At 46.0% G+C, this 21,461-nt stretch overlaps 1 protein-coding gene across 1 annotated transcript; it reads left to right on the top strand.

The window, feature by feature from the left end:
• Window positions 1-6,229: 6,229 nt before the first annotated feature.
• Window positions 6,230-16,983, top strand: LOC134944238 (basic proline-rich protein-like). The gene is made up of 4 exons (XM_063932822.1): window positions 6,230-6,308; window positions 14,021-15,099; window positions 15,415-16,068; window positions 16,384-16,983. Exons 1-4 carry the CDS (start codon window positions 6,230-6,232, stop codon window positions 16,981-16,983), a joined length of 2,412 nt encoding a protein of 803 aa, XP_063788892.1.
• The last annotated feature ends 4,478 nt before the right edge of the window (window positions 16,984-21,461 follow it).

The following is a 21,461-nucleotide window of genomic DNA, read 5'->3' as shown; positions in this document are numbered from 1 at the left end:
AGGATGAAAATGTTTTTATGCCCTGGTGCCATAACCATTTTATTACAGGTGTGGAAAGACAGAAAGCCCTGGGACCTGCAATACATATTTGGCAAAGTTTAACAAGTTTCTCTCCCCACAAAAGTAGGTTTTTTCAGAAGCTCCAAGATTCTTCCAAACTAAGGAGCCACACCAAGCAGCAAACGCTATGGTTAAAGACAGTCTGGGACCAGGCTGCATCACAAGGGAGTATGGTCACAAGTGAATACGGTAGTATCATTCCTTTACTTGTTAGATCCAATGAAGCCATTGTTTGCTTTGATGTTCAAACAGCCACAGTTTCCAAATTAAACCTGCATCATATCTGCAGCGACAATTGTGCTGTCATTGACACACAATGTGACAGGAAAGATTGGCACAGGCCAGAAACAATTGTTTGTTTGTTATTCAATCGTTAAAAGACACATTTGTAAATTCTGTACCTGATAACATGCAGCAGATAGGACAGAATGCATAGCAAGCTATGTTAAATCACTGTATAAATATCTGTGATAGTCATTGTATGTATTTTTGTTTGATTCATAGTAATCCTGGCAACCTGTATACAGAATGGTGCAAGACTCCAAAAAGACTCCAATTTACAAGGGAAAAGGTCTTCATTAACCCTTTCATCGCTGCTATCCAGCAAAATCTACATAGCATCCCTAAAGACTGATATATGGACAAATCCTCAAGGAGTTTTCCAGTTTCACAAGAAAGGGGAAGGTTTTCATTAACCCTTTCATCACAAGTAATCATTTACTTGTCTTTCAAACTACATGTACACTCCCACAACAGTGTACAGCACATCTCATCACTGTGATTATACAGAACTGTCTCATCCCTTCATATACCTTAATCACATATATGTAAACATTTGTCTGAGATATATTTTATATCATTGCATATATACCTTGTAAATATTTTATGTTTTTTTTATATATTACACAATAGATACTACCTATGCTTCCTTCGTAAAAGCTTCAAAAGTAATTAAATATCTAATACAGGATGGTATACCACGTTATAACAAATTGGGCCGAGATTATTAAGTGGGATGAATAATTCTCTTAATAAAGACTGTCACAAGTCTAAGATAATTATTTGTAGCATAACAGGGTCACTGTATATGCACATGGCTGCATATAAAATAATATTGGATGGAATTAGATATATTTAAAGCCATTCCTAAATGATATTTAATATCTGTTTGAAGCAAAATTATATTCATTTATTGTATTGATAGGATGTTACTATATACACATCAAAAGCATTTTAAATAATTATTAGTCAAAATATAGGTAGGATAGAAAACGCCTTTATATGGGTTAAACTGGTATAAGTTTATGTAAGATTGAGATGTATAAATAGGTACAAGGTAGAATAAGGAGATTTAAGACTGCATGGTAATTTATTCAGTGAGGAAATACAGAACAGAGTAGGTGTACTACTCACAGCCATTTGTGGTACTATTGCCCGAAGACAATTAAGACCTACTATTAACAAGCAAGGAAAGAAAGAAAGAAAGAAAAAAAAAAAAAGACTGTTTCATATATGCCTGTTCTATTCAAAATCACAACCTGTTTGTGCAAAAGCAATATGGACACTGGTCACAACTGCGGCATTGGATAAACGCAAAGGAAACAGAACTGCTAAAGACTGTATAAAGACTATTACTATTACTGAGGGTCGTCACAAGTACTGAATGTTCAAGACACAGCACTCGACGTACACAGCCCTCTGCCTCAAACAGCGAAATGGCAAGCAAAGGAGCAGCTGCTACGAAGAATTCTACTTCTAGTAATGGTGCAAATGTTGCAAACGCAAGGCCATAATGCAAACGCAAGGCATCTCCAATTGCAAGCAAACCACGCAGATGACAGTCTTATCCCAGTAAATTGCTACATACAAGAACAGCAAAAATGTCCAAACGTACTGATCCAGATACAGAAAAAAGGTCTACAATTGGGCTATGGTATTCCAAATGTCTGTAGAAATTAGTTTTCCTCATGAATACTGAATAAAAACCTCAGTTTTGTCTGCTTTAGTTAAAAAGTAGAATAAGGTTAGGTAAGCTAAGAATTTTTAGAGATTTTTAAAATCATAATGGTTATTATTATTACACTTATGGTATATATTATGGTTACAACGAAAGTTATGTTTGAAGGAATATTTTGAAATGTATTTGGAAGCAATTACGCTAGTTTAATGTGTGGCCAATCAAAAGAATTTCTCATGGCCACAAGGGGGCGACTGTTGCCTTATAGGTAATTGTCTGCACTTAGTATAATATTAGGGCAATGGATATTGTCTGAATCAAAATATAATTCATTATAAATAGGCGATGTTACCATAGTGGACAGTATACTGGATATATATAGTAAGGAATAGATATGAAATAAGTTTGAATGTATGAGGTAATGTTTAGCTGATTTAAGAGATTAGGTTTGTGTATGTGTTTATATAGATATACTGTATATTTGTGTTTTACAGCAAGATGGTAAAAAATAATGTAGGGAACAGGTTTATTCTGCTCTAGTCATAAATAAGGCCAGAGAGGTTACACTAATATCATGAGTCATTGTAGAGAAAAGGTATTAGGCCATAAATGATAATAGGTATGTGACAGAGCTCTGTTGGTCATTGGAATTCACAGGTGTGCTTACAGTAGATCAGAATCTACTGGTTTGTCTATTGTCCAGTGAAGGTTAAAAGCTAGGGAGTATAAATTAACTACTATGAAAAGAGATCACATCCATTGATAAAACATTGTGTAACCGACCCCAGGAAAACTTGTCAATACAACAGAACTTTGGATGAAAAGACATTCCAGATTTTACAATACTATACTTGCTTAAGGCAGTGTGGACACCACACTTTTATGACACCATGCCTCCGTGAACAGGACACGACAGCCCAGTTCAATGTTTGTTTTATTACACCTTGGAATCTGACAAACCTATAATTACCTATTCCATTGGAAACTATGAGAATATGATAGTTTGAATTGGTAAAATATGAGATAAAAGGACCAGACTTGTAGTTAGGAGTTAGAAGGAAGAGGGAGAGGGAGAAGAAGAAGGAGAAGGAAGGAAGTCAGTCAGGAGGAGAAGTCATGGAGAACATGCAGAAGGAATGATTCTTGGGATGGCAATCTTTAACTTGCAAGTATACATTTTATGTTAGCAATTGAAACTGTTTGTGAAACTTATGTCATGTTGTTTTATGTTATGTAACGAAGGAAGCATATATAATTATAATTAGTATATATATCACTACTGTGTATATCTTATTCTGTACGATTTGATCTGCCTGTAAATAAAGAATCATATAAAAAGAGCGGTAATATTCAAGCTTGAACTCTCTTTAAGGAATCTTAACTTAATAACTTCATAAGTCATATGTATAAGGACTGCATATATGTATCAGCCAATTAGTTTGTAAGCCTGACATAATATATTTGCAGATATATATGATAAATGCATATTAATTGAAATATATCCATATATTAAATACCATATATGATATATTAAATATTAATATTCATAAATATGATTCCATAAAGCAATACCTTGCAGCAGCAGATCACAATAGCATGCAGTGGGTGTCTTGCTACAGATAAATCCAGCTGCCTTACATATTTTCGTACAGCAGCTGCTGCTGTGCATTTAGCGTATCTCTGAATCCGACTTAGTTTGTTGTTTTACATCAAACAAGTGCATGTACGCTGTGTACTAAGCAAAATGGTAATAGTGGAAAAAAGAACAGATTACCCTGGGACCCTGTTTGCCCAGGACGCCATTTTAATACGTTCTACATTTCCCCAGGCATGCCTTCTCTACAACAGAGCCAGTGATGTCACAGCAGCTCACATAACTGCAGTCCTTTTCGACTTGATGTCATGAAACAGAATTTGCACTGCACTCTAATGCTGGGTACACACTGGTAGATATATCAACTGATCTGCAGATATATCTATAGCCGAATCGGGCAATGTGTTGTGCATACACACTGCCCGATCCGTCGTTACTGACGTCATGAACTGGGCGGGCATTTACATGTGCCCGCCCAGTTGAGCCATCAGTCACCGCCGGCCTCTGCAGCATGTGTCGGCTTTAGTGCAGAGGCAGCAGAGGATGAATAGGAAGACACGGGTAGCTAAGTTATGTAGGCTGTATTAATCGGTGCTAGATTCCTCCCCACTGCACGGCTACTGATGGGGAACTGATGAGATCCCCTCTAAGTGAGGGACACGTCCGTTGGAGTTATGCCTAGTGCTGTTGAAACAACAATCTGAATGCTTAGGCCAGCATAGCCACTGTAGTAGTTGTAGAGACCCCATGTGTGAGGTCCTGGCCAGTCTAAAGGGGCCTACACACGGTGCAATATTTCTTCCGATATGGACTATATAGTAAATATCGGAAGAAAAGCTAGTGCATATCGCACCGTGTGGAAACTCCTTGCAATGCCGATGCGCGGTCACGCAGGATCGACATCGCAAGGAAAAATAGACTGCGCAGGCAGACCAACATTGACTATATCAGTGGTGCCGGGCTCCGGCCACATCGAATAGTCAATGTCGGGCATTTCCTGCATTGCACCGTGTGTACCCGCCTTTATAGTCGTGTGAGCAGTCACACGCTAGCCCTCAATCTGCCCTCTACACATGAGGAATCTCTGAGGTCCAGAGATATAAGATAGAGAGGGGTGTATTTACTGAAGTGCAGGTTTATAGAAGTGGAAGCCCATAGCAACTAACCAGATTCTAGCTGTTATCTTCTAGAAGGTGCTAGATAAATGATAAGTAGAATCTTATTCGTTGCTATGGGCAACATCTCCACTTCTATAAACCTGCACTTTAGTAAATATACCCCAGAGAGAGATGTAAATAATAATAATGAATAAATAAATAAAACAACACATTAACCAACCACTGCCAGGCTCGGCTGTCAGTCAGAAATCATACTTACCTAGGTTTTTTGTCTATGCCCCGGAAGAAGCCGGGAGTGGAGATGCATCGGTGGTGGGGCTGGACTGCCTAGTCATAAGGCCCCGTCCCCAAGATGGGAAAATTCCCGAGATTCGCGGGCTGCAGGCAGGGGGCGGGCCTAAATGATGCATCTTTTAGCGGTGCCCACTCATACCACCGGTGCATTTGCAATGATTTTATCCCCATGCGAGAGAGCCACCTACCATTCCGGAGCTGCGGCGGCCAGTCCAAATAATCATGAGTCACCGGCAGCTTCCAGAAGCGTAGGCAAATATGTCATAAATAATAGCTGCGTAACATGACGGCAGTGCACCCTGTGCTAGCTCTGTCCCAGTGCATGATGTCACGCAGAGGGGGTAGAGCAGCCAGCATTGGCAAGTGCAGCACTGCCCAGAGCCCCCAGAGCCCTGCGCGACCGCACCGCTCGAACCCCCCTAGTAACATCCCTGATAATATAAAACATGACGTTCCATAAAAATCAATTGGAGTAAATAATATAAACTTTGCTCTTCATCTCTGCCTTGAACATGCCTGCGGGGCCCACAGAGACACTGAGAGACCATTTTTGGTGCCACGGCTGTTGAGTTATACCCTGATCGGGATACGGTCATTAGGTCGACAGTCATTAGATCAACTACTATTGGTCGAGATGCGTTAGGTCAACATGGTCACTAGGTCGACATGGTCATTAGGTCGACATGTACTAGGTCTCCATGGAAAAAGGTCAACATGAGTTTTTCACATTTTTATTTAATTTTTTTAACTTTTTCATACTTTACGATCCAAGTGGACTACGATTGGGAGTAGTAACCTGTGCCGAGTGCAGCGAGGCAACTTGCCCGAAGCATGGTGAGTGAAGCGAGCCATGTGCGGGGACACGTGCACTAATTAAGGTTCCCAGTCACTTTCCGAAGAAAACGACACAAAAAAACCCCAAAAGAAACCTCATGTTGACCGTTTTCTATGTTGACCTAGTACATGTCAACCTAATGCATGTCGACTAATAGTTGTCGACCTAATGAGTGTCGACCTAAGTCTTGTCGACCTAATGACCCATACCCCCCTGATCATGCTGGTATTTCTCTCCCTTCCATTTAACTCAATGTACTTACTTTCTCATCTACTATGGGGGTCATTCCGAGTTAATCGCTCGCTGCCGATTTTCGAAGCGCAGTGATCAGGTAAAAAAAATGGCAAATCTGCGCTCGCGTATGCACCGCAATGCGCACGCGCGTCGTATGGTTACAAACAGCTTCTAGCGACGATTCCATTCGCACAGCCGATCGCAAGGAGATTGACAGTAAGAGGGCGTTTATGGGTGTCAACTGACCGTTTTCTGGGAGTGGTAGGAAAAACGAAGGCGTGACCAGGCGTTTGCAGGGCAGGTTTCTGACGTCAATTCCGGGACCTCCGCCGCTAGAATCATCACACAGGATAAGTAACTTCAGGGCTGGTCTTGTTTTGCACAAAAATGTTTTTGTACCGCTCGGCTGCACATGCAAAAATACACTCCCCCGTGGGCGGCGACTATGCGTTTGCACGGCTGCAAAAAGTAGCTAGCGAGCGATCAACTCGGAATGAGGGCCTATATCTGGTATGCAGTCTGTGTTTTAGCTGACAGACTGATATTCTGGATGAGCTCATAGAGGTAAGGAAAATACAGAGAGAGTTCAAGACGTTTTCAATTTTACAGCACAAACTTCCTGTGCAAAGTTCTATTTATTTTTAGTAAAAAGCAGGTCTGTATGTTTAAGCTTACAGGGATTTCTCTGTGCGGGATGCAGTGAAGCTGAGCCGCCTATTTGTCAGTCAAGCCCACGAACAGCAGAGGTGGAAATCAATATATTTGTTTTATCTGGTTTACCCAGAGCCCACAAAATCACTGCCAGGAGTGAAATGGATTAATATTTACTAAAGAAACAAATCTTTCTTATACTGTTCCTTTCTATTTGTTCTTTATGTATATTAGTAAACATATATGTATTATGTGGAGATGCGCCCAACGCAAGATTCCGAGAAATTCAAAGAATTCTCCTAGCACGATTTGGCTTTCTACAAATGGAAATCCTGACTTCTCTGTGGAAATAGCAGAGAGATCATTTTGAATAGAAATAAACGCCAAATAATATTTTGTTTTTATTATTCCAGTCTATTAAGCGTAACTTTTTAAATTTATATCGGGATTTGGATTCCGTCCGTATTCAGATATGGCCACATCCGTGCGGCCGCACCGCCCCCAATGCGTCCTCTTGTGAAAGTAACTGTCAGCCATCCCTGGAGCATGAGATCTATCTGAAATAAAGCCGGGTACACAATAGATGATATTGTGAACGATGTGCCCAATTCCGACACATCGTTCACGATATCGTCTAGTGTGTATGCACTGTCGCTGACGATGCACGTTCCCGCGTGTCGTCAGCGACATCGCCCGTCGAATCTGCATACAGGTCCGTCAGGTGACATTGCCAGCGAGGGCCATGCTTCCGATTGCAGCATGGCCCCTGCTCCCCCCCACCGTTGCGCATCACAGCCAGCATCGGCAAGTGTGTACCCAGCTTAAGATGAATATGTGTGCACATTCAATTTTGAATGCCCACAATTCTGACTCAGCACCCACAACGTGCACTCACAACACCCATTCCATGTGCAAGCACTCAGCTAGTACCCAGATACATCCACTCAGCTGCAAGTGGTGCTGCGGCTGAAATGAGAAACCATTGCTAAAGTATTTGCGGGGGGTGTGGTGTGTTAGGTCGGCAGTTCTCATGCAAATGTTGCCATGCAGCATGCTAATATGCTTAGCATGTCAACATTCATCACGTGTATATATATGGATGACATGTCGACATGACAAAATGTCGACCTTCTGTTCCTGGTGGCCCAGTAGTTACTTACATAGTCCTGGCATATGGTGTCTCCATATTCTTCTTCCGGGTCCCTGTGAGCAGCAGTTACGACGCAGATGGGTGACTCAGTGGCGTTCAGGTGGGTATTTTTTCTATATCCTTAACTCTATTCCCTTCCCTCTAGTGGCTAACACTACCCCCTTTCCCTAACCTCCCCCCTAGGGCCCATCCCTAACCCCACCCCACAGGCACACCCTAACCTCCATCTTGTGCCTAACCCTAACCTGCCCCCTCTCCACATAGCCTAACCCTAACAGCATTCTGAGAATGTCGAATTGGTGCCTGTCAACATGTTGAACCATGTTGACATTCTAGTGCCAACACTCTGGTGTCGATGTGAATATAGTCATGGTTACTCTTGACCATCTGACCGGATACCGTATTTTCAAATCATCCATATTGTATTTTTCTGATGTCTTTTATTCCCTTATGACGCTACATGTTTGAGTGATAAATCTCCAATTGTGACACACAATCGGGTCGAAATATACTGGTTGAAAAACAAAAGATTAGGTATCAGCTAATATTTTCATTTGGTACTCAACAAACCTGACATATGGATCTATGCTAATAATATGCACCAAATATGTAATGTATTAGATCAGGTCATTTCTAGATCTTGTTCTACCTGATTGGTTTGGGCATGCCCTTGGGTGGCACTAGTTACACCCATGGCAGACCCTTGGAAGACGAGGACACTCTCCCTCCAGTCATGTCATGTAGTCCATGCACCATTTTAGTCGCTCTTGTCTGATATTATTTTCTGTATTACTAATGACTTGTTGGAGATCAGGCCTACAGACCTGTATGAAGTGAAGTGAGGTCTTACACTTACTGTATGAAGTGAGGTGAGGTCGTACACTTACTGCATGAAGTGAGGCGAGGTTACACTTACTGTATGAAGTGAGGTGAGGTCTTACACTTACTGTATGAAGTGAGGTGAGGTCTTACACTTACTGTATGAAGTGATGCGAGGTTACACTTACTCCATGAAGTGAGGTGAGGTCTAACACTTACTCTATGATGTGAGGCGAGGTTACACTTACTGTATGAAGTGAGGCGAGGTCAAACACTTACTGTATGAAGTGAGGTCTTACACTTACTGTATGAAGTGAGGTGAGGTTACACTTACTGTATGCAGTGAGGTGAGGTCTTACACTTACTGTATGAAGTGAGGCGAGGTTACACTTACTGTATGAAGTGAGGCGAGGTCTTACACTTACTGTATGAAGTGAGGCGAGGTTACACTTACTGTATGAAGTGAGGCGAGGTTACACTTACTGTATGAAGTGAGGTCTTACGCTTACTGTATGAAGTGAGGTGAGGTCTTGCACTTACTGTATGAAGTGAGGTGAGGTCTTACACTTACTCCATGAAGTGAGGTGAGGTCTTACACTTACTGTATGATGTGAGGTGAGGTTACACTTACTGTATGAAGTGACAATATAATCTCCTGCTTCATGCAACTAATACCTTTTCCTCCACAATTATTTTACTGGCTGTTTCCACTGGGTGACTGCAGTGCTTGCCGACCTTCATATTCACTGATACTAAAGCTGCAAGGTCCCTTTCCTCTGTTGTGGACATTACATTACCACTCCTCCTGTAATCTGCATGCCACAAGCATTATATAAAATAAAGAGAATTTACATATTGTAGTACTGTACGTATTGTACTTATTGTATTGTAGTACATGGGTTAAAGGGGTTCTACATATTCAGATTTAAACCACTTGGGTGTACCCGTTTAGAATAATATACCTGTATATTTGCCTGTTACAAAATATTCCTGCAGCGGTTATATTGAGAATTCTGAGCTTGGCTTCTTACTGGTATTTACAGGAATGACGCAAAGAAAATGCAAGTTCCGTGGCAATCCTCCAGTAAGGAGAAGCGCTGCAATGGGTGATCTTCAGGTGTCTCCCTGCAACAAAAAATAGAAAAGCAAAGTTCACAAGCAAGCAAGCCACACAAATGTGTCCCAAATAATGCCAAACCCAGGGTATCTGGCAGTAGACAGTTAATGCCTAGCAGAGTGGCCATAGGAAAGAGTGGGTACCAATACATATGTATCTGGGAGCCCCAAAAGGGAAAAACCAAAAAGAGCTGCTGCTCTGCATGGGAAGATGATGTGGCAAAAATTTATTTGGTCTATGACTGCCAGGGTGGGTCCCGGCCTGCACTACATACTGTCCTCTTTGCATTCTGGCTGGTTGCTTCTGCTGCTGCACAAGAGGGAGAGCTAGTGATGTCAGTGTGCTTCGGCCTCGGGGGCCCCTGATAGAGGGGGCCCGGGACACAGTATCCTGCCGCCCCTCTCTTAATCTAGCTATGGGTGTAGCCTAAAGTAGCCTAAAGTATGTGATATTTCAGAGCTCCATACTGAAAACCATGCACCCCACTATAATCTGTGATGAAAAATGCATGTTTGTTGTTTTCGCTGTTATTTTATTACAATAGATATTTTTCCAATATTGTGCTATTCTGTGCTCTGTTATTCTCAGGTGAGACATTTATAATGGATAAATCATGGCAAAATATTTTAGCAAGTTCTCCTTATTATAGGAAAGATTTTTTATTTTTTGGGGGGGTTGGATTCTAACTCGCGAGAGGACAAATAAGTTCAAGAGCAGAACAGAAAATAAATAGAACTTTTTTTGCTGTCTGCACATATATATTTTTGCCTTCCTCCAAGGGGCATTTATATATGCTCATTATATTAAAAATAGGGAATATAAATGTGAAATGGGGAGAAAATGGAAATGGAAAAATACTGTTCTGTGTTAATTCTTATTTTTCCCTCTGCTTTAGGAAATATAATTATATGGGCATAAATTATGTGGGATGGGAAATTAATCATTTAGAAGTTTGATAGGTAGGAAAGCACATTTTTTCTGCACAGTTACAGTATAAGCTGAATTCTTATCATTCTTATTGTGAACTGTGGCCCTATTCAGATATGGTTTTAAATACATTGCCAATGTTAGGCGATTTGCACATGAATAGGACGTATATCTGATTCAGTGACGATGGACACAGTGCTTCCCAAGATGCTGGATGATTGACATGCTGCAACTGTTTGGGGGCAGGAAATGGGTGGTGATGGCCTGCATTTTTCAGAAAACAGGAGCATGTCGTCCCATTGTCTGGATTTGTTGAGGCCGCCACTGGAACCGAGAGTGGGGGGTCAGGTACTAATTACCCGGAGCCAAGTATGACAACCCCATCCCCGAGTACACTTATCTGGGAAGCTGACCAGTGACAACTTTGGGAAGATAGAGTTGCACATTGAAAACAAAACCCTGGCACTTTTGGCCAAAATATATGCTAAGAACCTCAATTTTACTCCATGTTAAATTGCAGAGTTTATTATAATTGTTCTTAATGTTTACAGTGTGCACCTGCATTTTTTCTTTTTTCTTTTTAAGGTTATCATTCGATGGTACCATTGATGGTAACCATCGATGATAACCCATCGATGGCCATCCCTACATCTACATCACACACCCTATCAAGTGACACATGAACCATCAAAACCGGTATTGTCATCGCAGAGTAGTTCTCACAAACAAATTGCTTCAACGATTTTGGCCCAGATTTATCAAGTCTCGAAGAGTGATAAATTGCACTGTGATAAAGTACCAACCAATTAGCTCCTAACTGTCATTTTTCAAACACAGCCTGTAATATGACAATTAGGAGCTGGTTGGTTGGTACTTTATCACCGTGCAATTTATCACTCTCCTAGGCTTGATAAATCTGGGCCTAAATATATTAGTGTGAGCACACACAGAGTCACAGACCATCACACAGATGCATATATGTCTGAATGCCTTTTTGGGGTGGTCAAGGGCAGGTATTCGATTATGGTATGGATGGTGGAAAGTACTAACAAACCACTTGTGATTGGCTGATTGCATATGCATCGCTGATGCTGATAGGTGTTCTCATTGCTTGTGCATACATTAATGTCTCTTTGGGGGTGTTTATGTACATGAGATAGAGTGTTATATCTGATATACTCAGTAGCGGATCTTGCCACGGGCAAGCAGGACTTTTGCCCGGGGCGCCGCCTTCCGGAGGGCGCCGGCGCCATCCGGAGGGCGCCGGCGCCATCCGGAGGGTGCCGCACCATGGCAAGATCCGCTGCTGCTGTGGTGCCCCCCGCTGTCCGTTGTGAAGGGAAACTAGACGCGTAGTGTCTAGTTTCCCTTCGTGGGCTGCCCGCTGTGAAGGGAAACTAGACGCGTAGCGTTTAGTTTCCCTTTCCTGGAGAGGACCTTCACTGTAATGATGTGCGGTGCGCGTTGACGTCATCGCGCACCGCCCAGCAAAGGTCCTCTCCACAAAGTTTACCTTCGTGGAGAGGACCTTTGCTGTGCGGTGCGCGATGACGTCATCGCGCACCGCACATCCTACAACAGTACAGGGGGCGTAACTGACCACGCCCCCTGTATGAAGCCACGCCCCTAATGCCGCCCGGGGCGCCAGAAGCCCCGGAACCGGCCCTGGATATACTGCATATATGATAGAAGCTTAAATGAAATCTAATAGTAAATGTGTATTTCACTAGCAAAATACATTGGGGAAAATTCAGAACTGATCACTGGGCAGCAGTTTTTGCAGAGCTGCGATCAGATAGTCGCCGCCTACAGGGGGAGTGTATTTTAGCTGTGCAAGTGTGCGATCGCATGTCTAACAGAGCTGTACAAACAGATTTTGTGCAGTCTCTGCGCAGCCCAGGACTTACTCAGCCGCTGCAACCACATCAGCCTGTTCAGGACCGGATTTGACGTCAGACAGCCGCCCTGCAAACGCTTAAACACGCCTGCGTTTTTCCTGACACTCCCTGAAAACGCTCAGTTGCCACCCACAAACGTCCTGCTACTGTCAATCTCCTTGCGAATGCCCGTGCGAATGGATCCTTCGCACAAACCCTTCGATGAGCGGCGATCCCCGTTGTTGTTGTGCAATGCGTGTGCGCATTGCGGTGCATACGTATGCGCAGTACAGACCTGATCTCCCGCTGTGAGAAAACGCACAGCAGCGATCAGGTCTGAATTACCCCCATTGTCCTGATTCAGAGATGTACGCAAACCTGATTTTTTACGCCCTTGCTAGCTGTGCATGCGTCTTGGTCACACTGCGTATGGCACTTACTCCAGCGGCGGTCATAGAGAGGATTTATTCATAAAGTGACAGTCAGGGACCATTTGGGGGCAGTTACGGGGAGTGACTACAAAAAAGCAGGCGAGTCTGTGACTGCACTCCAGTAGACATCAGCAGCCATGCAGACACGGGCCTGGTAACAGGGGGTTACTAAGGGTACACCCATACTGGGCCCCAAGGTTTAGAGGGGTTCCAAGGTTAAACAAGGGACAGAACAGGTCCACGGCACCTAAATTTGATTTCCAGACTGGCGCGCTGGCTGCCCATCTAGTAAGGCAAAACTAGGGAAAAGAAACACTCAAGCCAGCAGAGGCCCCCCTCCGGTTACCCCCATCCCTGCCTCCCTGCAGCCACAGGCACCTGGCAACAGATGTAAGAGGACTTGAGCTGGGCAAGAGTAAACTTGCGGCATCCTTGGCTACAAACACAGCTTCAGCAGCATCAGTAGCCGCTCCGCTGCACAGAAGCTGCCTGCAGCACCACTGACTAACTGCAGATACCCTCCCTCCCCACCCCTGAGGTAGCAGCACCACCACCACCACCATAGTCTGCTGCAGATACCCTCCCCACCCTTGAGGCAGCAGCACCACCACCACCCCAGTCCACTGCACATACCATCCCCACCCCAGAGGCTGCAGCACCACCACAGTCTGCTGCAGATACCCTCCCCACCCCGGAGGCAGCAGCACCACCACCACCATAGTCTGCTGCACATACCCTTCTCACCCCAGAGGCAGCAGCACCACCACAGTCTGCTGCAGATACCCTCCCCACCCCGAAGGCAGCAGCACCACCACCACCATAGTCTGCTGCACATACCCTTCTCACCCCAGAGGCAGCAGCACCACCACAGTCTGCTGCAGATACCCTCCCCACCCCGGAGGCAGCAGCACCACCACCACCACCATAGTCTGCTACACATACCCTTCTCACCCCAGAGGCAGCAGCACCACCACCACCACCACCACAGTCCGCTGCAGATACCCTCCCCACCCCAGAGGCAGCAGCACCACCACCACGACAGTCCGCTGCAGATACCCTCCCCACCCCGGAGGCAGCAGTACCACCACAGTCTGCTGCAGATATCCTCCCCACCCCTGAGGCAGCAGCACCACCACCACCACCACAGTCTGCTGCAGATACCCTCCCCACCCCAGAGGCAGCAGTACCACCACAGTCTGCTGCAGATACCCTCCCCACCCCGGAGGCAGCAGCATCACCACCACCACCACAGTCCGCTGCAGATACCCTCCCCACCCCAGAGGCAGCAGTACCACCACAGTCTGCTGCAGATACCCTCCCCACCCCGGAGGCAGCAGCACCACCACCACCACCACAGTCTGCTGCAGATACCCTCACCACCCCAGAGGCAGCACCACCTCCACCACCACCACAGTCTGCTGCACATACCCTTCTCACCCCAGAGGCAGCAGCACCACCACCACCACCACAGTCCGCTGCAGATACCCTCCCCACCCCAGAGGCAGCAGCACCACCACAGTCTGCTGCAGATACCCTCACCACCCCAGAGGCAGCACCACCTCTACCACAGTCCGCTGCAGATATCCTCCCCACCCCTGAGGTAGCAGCACCACCACCACCACCACAGTCTGCTGCAGATACCCTCCCCACCCCGAAGGCAGCAGCATCACCACCACCACCACAGTCCGCTGCAGATACCCTCCCCACCCCAGAGGCAGCAGTACCACCACAGTCTGCTGCAGATACCCTCCCCACCCCGGAGGCAGCAGCACCACCACCACAGTCTGCTGCGGATACCCTCACCACCCCAGAGGCAGCACCACCTCCACCACCACCACAGTCTGCTGCACATACCCTTCTCACCCCAGAGGCAGCAGCACCACCACCACCACCACCACCACCACAGTCCGCTGCAGATACCCTCCCCACCCCAGAGGCAGCAGCACCACCACAGTCTGCTGCAGATACCCTCATCACCCCAGAGGCAGCACCACCTCCACCACAGTCCGCTGCAGATATCCTCCCCACCCCTGAGGTAGCAGCACCACCACCACCACCATAGTCTGCTGCAGATACCCTCCCCACCCTTGAGGCAGCAGCACCACCACCACCCCAGTCCACTGCACATACCATCCCCACCCCAGAGGCAGCAGCACCACCACAGTCTGCTGCAGATACCCTCCCCACCCCGAAGGCAGCAGCACCACCACCACCATAGTCTGCTGCACATACCCTTCTCACCCCAGAGGCAGCAGCACCACCACAGTCTGCTGCAGATACCCTCCCCACCCCGGAGGCAGCAGCACCACCACCACCATAGTCTGCTGCACATACCCTTCTCACCCCAGAGGCAGCAGCAGCACCACCACCACCACCACCACCACAGTCCGCTGCAGATACCCTCCCCACCCCAGAGGCAGCAGCACCACCACCACGACAGTCCGCTGCAGATACCCTCCCCACCCCGGAGGCAGCAGTACCACCACAGTCTGCTGCAGATATCCTCCCCACCCCGGAGGCAGCACCACCTCTACCACAGTCCGCTGCAGATATCCTCCCCACCCCTGAGGTAGCAGCACCACCACCACCACCACAGTCTGCTGCAGATACCCTCCCCACCCCGGAGGCAGCAGCATCACCACCACCACCACAGTCCGCTGCAGATACCCTCCCCACCCCAGAGGCAGCAGTACCACCACAGTCTGCTGCAGATACCCTCCCCACCCCGGAGGCAGCAGCACCACCACCACAGTCTGCTGCAGATACCCTCACCACCCCAGAGGCAGCACCACCTCCACCACCACCACCACAGTCTGCTGCACATACCCTTCTCACCCCAGAGGCAGCAGCACCACCACCACCACCACCACCACAGTCCGCTGCAGATACCCTCCCCACCCCAGAGGCAGCAGCACCACCACAGTCTGCTGCAGATACCCTCACCACCCCAGAGGCAGCACCACCTCCACCACAGTCCGCTGCAGATATCCTCCCCACCCCTGAGGTAGCAGCACCACCACCACCACCATAGTCTGCTGCAGATACCCTCCCCACCCTTGAGGCAGCAGCACCACCACCACCCCAGTCCACTGCACATACCATCCCCACCCCAGAGGCAGCAGCACCACCACAGTCTGCTGCAGATACCCTCCCCACCCCGGAGGCAGCAGCACCACCACCACCATAGTCTGCTGCACATACCCTTCTCACCCCAGAGGCAGCAGCACCACCACAGTCTGCTGCAGATACCCTCCCCACCCCGGAGGCAGCAGCACCACCACCACCATAGTCTGCTGCACATACCCTTCTCACCCCAGAGGCAGCAGCACCACCACCACCACAGTCCGCTGCAGATACCCTCCCCACCCCAGAGGCAGCAGCACCACCACCACGACAGTCCGCTGCAGATACCCTCCCCACCCCGGAGGCAGCAGTACCACCACAGTCTGCTGCAGATACCCTCCCCACCCCGGAGGCAGCAGCATCACCACCACCACCACAGTCCGCTGCAGATACCCTCCCCACCCCAGAGGCAGCAGTACCACCACAGTCTGCTGCAGATACCCTCCCCACCCCGGAGGCAGCAGCACCACCACCACCACCACAGTCTGCTGCAGATACCCTCACCACCCCAGAGGCAGCACCACCTCCACCACCACCACAGTCTGCTGCACATACCCTTCTCACCCCAGAGGCAGCAGCACCACCACCACCACCACCACCACCACCACCACAGTCCGCTGCAGATACCCTCCCCACCCCAGAGGCAGCAGCACCACCACAGTCTGCTGCAGATACCCTCACCACCCCAGAGGCAGCACCACCTCCACCACCACCACCACCACCACAGTCTGCTGCACATACCCTTCCCACCCCAGAGGCAGCAGCAGTAGCACCACCACAGTCTGCTCCACTGTAGATACCCTCCCTCCCCACCCAGAGGCAGCATCACTGTCAACAAGAAGAACAGGAAGAGACGTCAGACTGGAGGCTTGCATTATCAGAGACAGTGGGGGGTATTCAATGAGGATAATTTTTTCACCTAGTGGGTGTGTAAGTGTGTGAGGGGAAGGGAAAGTGTCGAGGGGCTGCCCCAGAGACAGCATTGTACCGGGACCCAAGATTTCTGTTGCTGGCCCTGACTCTGCGACCATGTTGCATACACAACTTCTCTGTCCTCCTACTGAGGTGACCTGATGCTGCTGCTTTGTCTGCTAGTTATCATGCTGCTCACAGATGTGCATTGGAAAAATCTGAGAAACTATATTTTGGCTTTCCTTGTGTATAATAATCTAGTCACAATTATGCAACAGTATGCACTCCCAAGTTGCTAAACAAGAGTTATGCATACAATATATTATGATACAGTGGAAGTTAATCAGATGCCCTTGGTTTTAAAGTAGCATTCCCAGTTACTTTTTTGCATATTCCCTGAACTGCTGCTTCCCCTAAGTACAACCCCAGTTACTGCATAATGAAATAACTTTTCCCAAGGCTCCTCTATATCCATAACAGAACACCTGAAAAAGATTATCGTTCACCATTCTAAGATGGCCGCTGAGATTGGCGTGAGCAGGGAGACCAAGAAGAAGCTGCAAGTAGGGGTGGCCATCGATAAGCAATGGTTTGCAACCTACAAAGTTTTCAGCCAGATGGTGATGGTTTTGCAATTCGCTGGAGTTATTACAGTGGTTGCTACCATTGCTTGCTTTGTTCCAAGGTGTCTTTTCCCATTGTTCAGTGATGAAATACACCACATGGAGAAACGCTGACCTAGCAGCAGTGTTGTGTATGCACATGAACTCTCTCATTTGCACATGCGCATGAGTGTACCATCGATGACTCAAACCATCAAATCGGTCCTTACAACGCCCTGCTAGTCAGATGCAGGGAACGTAGGGCAACAACAATGCTGCTCCCAGAGATCTATGCGACAGAGCCATTCGTCACATATTTCAAAACAAAAAATGGACCCTTTGGTATAACTTCTGCATAGCGCCACCCTCCAGGGTTTTGGTAAGTGAATTATTTTTTCCCCTACAGCAGAATGCAGATTAAAAAAACATGTCAAGATGCCATTACCTGCTATTTTCAATGGCTTATCATTTGCTCATCACAAGTACATGCCTCCCTACATTCTCAAATACAAACTCAGGGGATTGGGTAAAAACCGGAATGTTGCAGACCATGGAACATAGGAAACAATAGCAGCGCTAATATGGTAATAACACATGAAGGATTGAGTGATAAAAACTTCACATTTAATATACTGGCAATTTAAGCCACATTTAAGAACATATATACCGAGCTCATATAAAAAATTAATTAAAAACTGAGGGTCTCAAAATTAACTGCCTGTAGTGTTATAGTCCGTTCCTATGAAATAAACTGGATATGCAGATGGGTGGATTAGGTGGAAAAAGACTGACTGTCTTGTTTATTTAGAGTTAGATTCTATATTATAACCTATATCCACACCATCTTTTAAAGTTGGAATTTATAACATAACTCAGATCTGTCATATATGAAAATACTGATAGGGTTAAAGTTTACTAATTAGCATAAAGTATTTTAAAATAATGGGTTTATTATCCCCTATGGCTTTATGTAAAGGCTTATCCCCTATGGTTTTAGGAAAATATGGATAGAGTTGAAGTTCAATATAGAAAATATTTCGAATTAATGGGTTGATGAAGTTAAGTATGTATCCCCTATGTAAATATATAGGAACTAAGGAGGTATTCCCGCCCCGTATCGTATAAATAATATATGCCGAATGACCATCCACTCATTTTTCCCCTCCCATGTAATAATTGACATGTTAACATTTCATTGTTATAAGTACAGTGTGTAGTAATATAGAGCGATTAGATAAACTACATATCATGAATAGTAGAGAGATAATTATATTCACTAATGTATAAATAGATAAATATATATTTTGTTTTATTTTCAGAAGCATCCCTCTGTTTGTTGTCTGTATAAGAAAAGTGAGTGTACTTCTAAGATCTCTAGACTCCTCCACTATAATCAAATGATTGTCAGTTGCCATAACAACAGATTGCATTAAATAGACAAATCTTTAGAACTCTGTGATAGGCTGCAATGCGCCAGTCCTCCTTGTCACGTGATCGGCCGTGCGGCGGTCACGTGTCAAGGTAGTTCAGGTCTCAACAGCACACGAAAGTTACCTCACTTCCGGTCCCGTGACCGGTCTGGGGACCGTCATGTGACCGGTAGCAGAGGCTTTTGGGTAATTACGATGCGCTCCACGGAGCGGAAAAGGAAGCAGTAGCACCTTGGTGTGCTCCATGAGGCGGAAATGGAACGGGATTATGAACCCGGAAGTGATCGATAATCATGTAGGATGTAGTTTTATTATTTATTGTTTATGTTAGATCTTTGTTCGAATCTTAAATTCTTTATAGATATACATACATAAAGATCATTATACACTTAAACTGTGATGCAATAGCTGAATATGCTGACGAGGATTCAATGTCACATGTCAGATCAACCCGGAAGTATTTAAAACATGGTTGTATTAATTTTTAAATCTGGTGATAGAATTTTAATATATGAGTCTGTCCTAGGATTATATATATTGTATGATTAAAGTCATTTCTATGAGTTTTGAATAATATCTTTATTGGAAGGATTGAGTGAACAGGTGTAGATTGTTTGGTGATTAGCAATGGTATAAATATCTGACCAGCTCAGTTACACAGATATCCTTTGATAAAGCTGCAGTGCTCGCAGCGAAACGCGTCAGAATTTTTCTGGGTCATCATCTGATACATCTTCACTGCCTGTACATATCCGGACCAAAACTGGACTTTGATTGGAGCAGAAAAAATCGTGGTGATTAAAGTTTCTGAAAACCATCAGCTTATCACCTCCATGAGGAGGACACCGTAATCTAATGAGGAACCCACAATTGGACACTTGAATTACATCAAAGATATCCAAGGGACTTCACCTCTAACGGCTTTGGTAAAGTTGTTTGGTCAGACTGCGCAGTCAGTCTTTTTCCACCTAATCCACCCATCTGCATATCCAGTTTATTTCATAGGAACGGACTATAACACTACAGGCAGTTAATTTTGAGACCCTCAGTTTTTAATTCATTTGTTATATGAGCTCGGTATATATGTTCTTAAATGTGGCTTAAATTGTCAGTATATTAAATGTGAAGTTTTTATCACTCAATCCTTCATGTGTTATTACCATATTAGCGCTGCTATTGTTTGTTTTTTCTTTCTTGTCATTGGTTGGGTGTGACTACCCCATCAGGTGTAGCAGCAGCATTAGAGGTGCAGTACTGTTAGCGCTCGATCATATACCTGTTGGTAAAATTTGTTCATGGAACATAGGACCAGGTCGGAACCCCGCAGCAAACTCTGCCACTCTGGAGTTTGTAGTGCGCGTACTCCGCAAATGATCCGGACCGTTGTTTTTTTATTTTTTTATCCCATCCCCGCACCATATGGGGAGGCTGTAATCTCTCCCTCTCAGTCTCCCCGGTGATAGCTGTCACATGCACTCCCCCCTATCGATGGGACACCCACCGGATGGGGATGCGCACTACAAACTCCAGAGTGGCAAAGTCTGCTGCAGGCAGCTGGTGCGGTTCTGATGTTCTGTAGTCCAGACCAGCGGCGGTGGTTGCCCCTGGGCTTCAAGTAGAGTTGCCACCTCATCCTTTTAATTCTGGACACATGTTAATTACACAGGTTCTGTGGCTGGCTGACTTCAAGACTCCATTTCACCTGGTTTTAATCAGCCACAGAACCTGTGTAATGAATATGTGTCCAGAATTAAAAGGATTAGGTGGTAACCCTAGCTGCAACGCCGTCCGAAGTGTGCTGGGAGGAGCTGCTATGACATACGAACATACATGTGAAGTTGTATGTAACATATGTCCTGGCTTCCATCTCTGGGAATCAGCAGCAGCCGCCGCAACATGTCACATACTGCTCAGCCTGTATATCGTCATTTAGCCTGCCCCCAGACTCCCATTGGCTGGTTTCACAGGAGTCCGGGGGCGGGCTAAATGACAATTGACAGGCTGAGCAGTGACACATGCTGCAGAGGCTGCTGATTCCCGGGGAAGGAAGCCAGCACATATGTTACATACAAATTCACATGTATGTTCATATGTCCTGGCCAGCTCCCCCCTGTACACTTTGGATGGCGCTACAGCCCAGGGGCAGCAGCCGCCACTGGTCCAGACCATTCCAGTTTTTACCCAATCAGTACATAATAATCTACACCACCAACCTGCCCCCAAATTCCCACTTTTGTGTAGAGATCTGCCCAATTCTATGTAAGCTCTACCACTTTAAAGGTACGTGAGTCAGGAATGTCTGGATACAACTGTAACAGTTGGGAGGTATG

This window comes from Pseudophryne corroboree, chromosome 7, assembly GCF_028390025.1.
Source record: "Pseudophryne corroboree isolate aPseCor3 chromosome 7, aPseCor3.hap2, whole genome shotgun sequence".
Lineage (NCBI taxonomy): Eukaryota > Metazoa > Chordata > Amphibia > Anura > Myobatrachidae > Pseudophryne > Pseudophryne corroboree.
This window is presented reverse-complemented; position numbering and strand designations above follow the sequence as displayed.